A 6000-nucleotide genomic window follows, 5' to 3' on the forward strand; every position below is an offset into this window, starting at 1 on the left:
TCCTTACACAAATAGTCCTGTGAAGTAGGCTGAGCTGAGGGAAAGAGTGACTCTGGGTCTGGCCCAATGTCCCCCACAAGCTTCCATGGCCAAGGGGGCATTTGATCTCCAGATCGTCAGCCACCGTTCTTAATGCTATACTGCACTGCCTTTCCCAAATCGAACTATTGTATTTTTTCACAGGATGTGCAGAAATGTTGGAATTAATTTAGCAGTTAGTTTTCTTGGGAGGGGAGATGATTTTTCTGCGTAGCACTCTAATTCCAGTTTCTTTTTTTAAAAGGGCTCTGGAACGGCTGTTTGAGCGTCACATAGAACAAAATAAGAATCATCTCAATGAGGTCTGTCCCGTTTGTATGTCGGAAGCGCCAAGTGTATGAAATATTCTAAGAGGGCTTCTAAAGGGCTCAGGAAGCAGGCAGGGCTGTGACTCCGCTGTAAGCCACATGCTCACCGCAGAGGGGGATCAGAGCTCAGTTTCTGACATCTCCGGTCCAAGAATAGGAGGGATCAGACACTGAGGAAAGACAGATCTCTGTCTGGGACCTGGTGAGCTGCTGCCAGACTGTCATGAATAAATGGTCTAATAAAATCTTTCACGGCCGGATTCAACTGGTTCTGGTGGGTTTTCCTGGTTGTGTGGCTGTGGTCTGACGGATCTTGTTCCTAACATTTCGCCTGTATCTGTGGCTTCAGAGGTGTATCACAGAGGGAAGTCTGTTTCACACTGTGTCCAGAGAGAAGGAAATGTTTGGGGTATATATCAACCACATCTTTGCATAACAAGTTCCACCCAAACACTTAATTATTGGTTCCCCACCCTGGGACATGGACAATATATACCCTGAACATTTCCTTCTCTCTGGACACAGTGTGTAACAGACTTCCCTCTGTGATACTCCTCTGAAGATGCCAGCCACAGATGCAGGCAAAACGATCCATCAGACCACGGCCACACAGCCCAGAAAAACCCCCAGAATCGGTCTAATAAATGGTCAACAACTTTGCATAGGATATCATCATACATTCAAGTGACCTCACTGCTAGTGCCTATGAATCTTTTTCCTGCTAAATAGTAGATTTGCACTCTCTCACACCTGCATGTGCACAGTTTCTGCCTCTCCCTTCTTGAAACATGGCATAGGACCTGTTAAAAATGCATAATGAACTTGTTTGTCAGTATACCAGAAGATGTCAAACTGCCTTATGCTGAGTCAAAACATTCATCTGACGAGGTCAATAACGTTTGCTGTGACTGGCATCCTCCCTCCAGAGCCTCAGGGGGAGGTCTTTCCCTGATCTTTTCCATTGGAGGTGCTGGGGATTGAACCTGGGACCCTCTGCAGGCAAAGCAGATTGCTCTGCCACTGAGTCACTTCTTGAAGAAGCTGTTAATTGAGTTGTATTAGTCCATTATCTGATAGTCCATGCTCATTTCTGAAAGCAGAATCTTTTCACCTTCTTTTCTTAAGCAATATCATCTGCTTTTTGTTTACAAGCACTGCTGGTGTAATTTCTTCTTTTCAGACCAAAATGCGCCACCTGTTGGAGATCCTGAAGGAGGACCTGGGCTGCAACCAAGACAAAAAGGAAGGGTTTGACTCATTTGGACTAGTTCGAAGGAAACCAGCAGAACACCTTGAGCTCCACCAGAAACCTCAAAGACAAAAAAGCGAGGAGTTTTTAAAGGCAATGGATTTAATAGCAAGTGAGGCAGCTCCGTCAAGACTCCCGGTACGTATCAATGGATCCGAGAAGGTGGAGGACAATGGTCTGAACGGCTCATTGAATGCAGGGCTGAACCCAGCACCTGACGAAAGCCCGGCCACCTCGTGCAGCCTGCCGCCAACACTCAGTTCAACAGCTTGTGATGCTGACTTTGAAACCAGTGAGTCTTTGCAGAACCTTGACGAGCTTCAAGAAAGCATGACGGAATCCCTTCGCATCACCACTGACAATGAAGAAATCACCAGCAACTAGCAGCAAAGCACCAAGAGGGCAGCAGCATGAAGATTTCGGACATTGCTCATTCAATAAAATGCTAGTGAACCATGTTTTTTTCCTGTTTTGGATACACTTGCAACCTGTTGTCTATCAGGTCCTAGTATTATGAATCAGGCTTTAGTGACTGGAGTATGTACACACACTGTAGAGGGCAAGATATAAATTTTTTCAGAGCTCAGCTGCATGTGACAGCATGGCTGCTGAAAACTCGAAATATAGAGATATGAATGAATTATATTTTAAAAGCAGGTGTGATTGTTTATAAAACTATTTATAATAAATGGATACAACATTTTGCAGTAGTAAAAACGGAGAGTCGTTGCATTCATGTACCTTCACATTGTCAGACCCTAAAGCATTATCTAGTTCTTTGCAGCAATTTCAATATGCTCCCCTAATGATTACTCCAGTGGGCGCACAGAGTTGCCCTGTTTGTTTTGATGGAGAAGCTCCTGCTCTTCAACAGACCTCCATAACAGATGAGCACAGATCAGCTGAGGAAAGGGGGAGGGGTTGATTCCAGGCACCTACTTCCCGCCTCTCACAAACAGATTAGCAGTGGTGACCAACTGTTTGGTAGGAGAGAGCTTTGCATGCAAGAGCACAGCCTGCTGTTTTATATGTGTTTGGGCCAAGAAACAGTATACTATAAACTTAGCTTGAGAACTGTTCCAGACCATTCTAATGGGGCTCCTGGGCTGAAAAGAGTGCATTGCTTTACAAACTGTCACCACTTGAGTGATCAAAATATAGTTACTGTCAATTCACAATAAGGGCATATGCCCACTCTTTTATTCTAAGAGCAAAGTCAGCCAAATCTTAGGATGCTTAAAACTGGTGACTAGAGCTATAAACAAGCAAGATAGTTCTGTCTGCAACCTTGAAAAAGTCTGCAGGTATAAGAACATAAGAACAAGCCAGCTGGATCAGACCAGAGTCCATCTAGTCCAGCTCTCTGCTACTCGCAGTGGCCCACCAGGTGCCTTTGGGAGCTCACATGCAGGATGTGAAAGCAATGGCCTTCTGCGGCTGTTGCTCCCGAGCACCTGGACTGTTAAGGCGTTTGCAATCTCAGATCAAAGAGGATCAAGATTGGTAGCCATAAATCGACTTCTCCTCCATAAATCTGTCCAAGCCCCTTTTAAAGCTATCCAGGTTAGTGGCCATCACCACCACCTGTGGCAGCAGATTCCAAACACCAATCACACGTTGTGTGAAAAAATGTTTCCTTTTATTAGTCCTAATTCTTCCCCCCAGCATTTTCAAGTATTCTAGTATTGTGAAAAAGAGAAAAATTTCTGTGTCAACATTTTCTATCCCATGCATAATTGTATAGACTTCAATCATATCCCCCCTCAGACGTCTCCTCTCCAAACTAAAGAGTCCCAAACGCTGCAGCCTCTCCTCATAAGGAAGGTGCTCCAGTCCCTCAATCATCCTCGTTGCCCTTCTCTGCACTTTTTCTATCTCTTCAATATCCTTTTTGAGATGTGGCGACCAGAACTGAACACAGTACTCCAAGTGCGGTCGCACCACGGCTTTATATAAGGGCATGACAATCTGCAGTTTTATTATCAACTCCTTTCCTAATGGTCCCCAGCATAGAGTTTGCCTTTTTCACAGCTGCCATGCATTGAGTTGACATTCCCATGGAACTATCAACTAAGACGCCCAAATCTCTTTCCTGGTCTGTGACTGATAGCACTGACCCTTGTAGCTTGTATGTGAAGTTTGGATTTTTTGCCCCTATGTGCATCACTTTGCATTTTGCTACATTGAACTGCATTTGCCATTTCCTAGCCCACTCACCTAATTTATCAAGGTCCGCTGGGAGCTCTTCGCAATCCTTTGCGGTTCTCACCACCCTACATAATTTGGTATCATCTGCAAACTTGGCCACCACGCTACCCACCCCTACTTCCAGGTCATTTATGAATAGGTTAAAGAGCACTGGTCCCAAAACGGATCCTTGGGGGACACCACTCCCTGCATCTCTCCATTGTGAGAATTTCCCATTTACACCCACTCTTTGCTTCCTGTTTCTCAACCAGTTTTTAATCCATAGGAGGACTTCCCCTCTTATTCCTTGATTGCTGAGTTTTCTCAATAGTCTCTGGTGAGGAACTTTGTCAAAAGCCTTTTGGAAATCCAAGTAGACAATGTCCACTGGTTCCCCCTTATCCACATGCCTGTTTACACCTTCAAATAACACTAGTAAGTTTATAAGACAGAATTTGCCTCTGCAAAAGCCATGCTGACTCTTTCTCAACAGGTCTTGCTTTTCTACATGTTTTATAAAGGTTTAAAAAAACCAAAAATGATAAAAGGAGTGTCTGTAGCTTTAAGCAACATATTCCATCAGTGGCTGTTGATAGGCAACCACAACATTCCAGGTTTCTGTTTATGTCAGTAAAATGCAAGGGAAGGGAATAAGGCCCATTCCAGGCCTATTTTTACCTTTTGTGTGTGTGTGAGAGAGAGAACTTAATTGGAGCCAGGCCTAATTAGAGTTGCCAGTTTCAGATTGAGAAAATCCTGGAGTCTGTGGAGGGCAGGTTTTGGGGAGGGAAGAGGCCTCAGTGGGATATAATGGTGTAAAGTTCATCCTCCTAAGCAGCCATTTTCTTCAGGGGGACAGAGCTCTGTTATCTGAAGTTTGGTTGTTGTAATTCCAGGGTATCACCAGGTCCTACCTGGAGGTTGGCAGATGTTCTAGGCCTGGAAGATGTTACCACCTAATTTTCATAATTCAACTAGGCCTGATTTTCATAATTCAACTAGGCCTGTTCAACAGCAGCCACTCTCTGAAAGCTGATATAGTGGTTAGAGATTCAGAGAAACATCTGTGAGACCCAAGTTCAAATCTCCACCTTGCTATGGATACTCACTGGGTGATTTTGGACCCCCCCCCCAAAAAAAAAAGTGGGAGAGGGGGAAATAAGATTCCTCCTGCAAGTCCTTGTGAGTCCCCATTTGTTGGACATAAAATCCAAAGAAGGCACTGCAAAATGGGGAATCTCATTCACTGCATGTCACTGAAACTGAGCAAATGTTTTTCTATAGTTTGATTACAAGTAGGTAGAAGAGGATCAGAAAAAAAATGGTTGTGTGGGCTCAATCTAGTGCAAAGAACACCCAGTGGCCGTCCCCACGGTAATCAAACCGTGCCTGTCTCTATCTTCATTTAGTCAAGTGACATTTCCTTCATTGTGCAGTGGAAGAGCTCCCCCTGTCTGTATCAGATGGGAAAGAAAAAAGCTTCCATTAAAACATAGGTGTCAAACTCGCAGCCCTCCAGCATGATGCTGGCAGGGATGAGGGGAACTGTAGTCCATAACATCTGGAGGGCCGCGAGTTTGACATCTGTGCATTAAAACCACTCATTATTTGCCCTTATTTTCATATGCAGTTTCACTTCTTCCACATTAAGGTTGCGGTTAAATGCAAGTTTGTAATCCATCTCTTTTATGCTGTTCAGATATCATAGGCAAGGTTTGCATGGCCCAACACTCCTGGTCAAGAGCTAGATTTGAGTCGAGTAGCACCTCAGAAACCAAACCAGCAAGATTTTCGGGGTATAAGCGTTCTGGAGTCAAAGCTCCCTTTGTCAGATGACACATCGTAAATTAACAGTAGCTTTTAGTTTTCTTGTATTGTCGAAGGCTTTCAAGGCTGGATTCCACTGGTTCTGATGAGTTTTCTGGGCTGTGTGGCCGTGGTCTGGTGGATCTTGTTTTCATGCCCTGCAGCAGCAGTAGTATTGGTGAACACAAATCCTGTGTGATTTGCATTCAACAATGGACTCCACCCAAACACAGGATTTGCATTCACCAATACTACTGCTGCTGCAGGGCATGAAAATGTGAATCACTCCCTGGACTGATAAGCCCCATCTGCAATACAATACTATCAACCACATCTTTGCATAACAAGTTCCACCCAAACACTTAATTATTGGTTCCCCATCCTGGGACATGGACAATATATACTCCACTA

General features: G+C 44.4%; 1 protein-coding gene across 1 annotated transcript in view; it reads left to right on the forward strand.

Moving 5' to 3' along the window:
- The window catches only part of SPATA7 (spermatogenesis associated 7), an 85509-nt gene extending 83196 nt beyond the window's left edge, over window positions 1-2313 (forward strand). Inside the window, exons 11-12 of the mRNA XM_048486735.1 lie at window positions 284-341; window positions 1528-2313. Coding sequence (XP_048342692.1) covers window positions 284-341; window positions 1528-1980 — 511 coding nt within the window. The 3' untranslated portion in view covers window positions 1981-2313. The remainder of the gene's footprint in view (window positions 1-283; window positions 342-1527) is intronic.
- The last annotated feature ends 3687 nt before the right edge of the window (window positions 2314-6000 follow it).

Source organism: Sphaerodactylus townsendi, linkage group LG02 (assembly GCF_021028975.2).
Source record: "Sphaerodactylus townsendi isolate TG3544 linkage group LG02, MPM_Stown_v2.3, whole genome shotgun sequence".
In the NCBI taxonomy this organism is placed as follows: domain Eukaryota; kingdom Metazoa; phylum Chordata; class Lepidosauria; order Squamata; family Sphaerodactylidae; genus Sphaerodactylus; species Sphaerodactylus townsendi.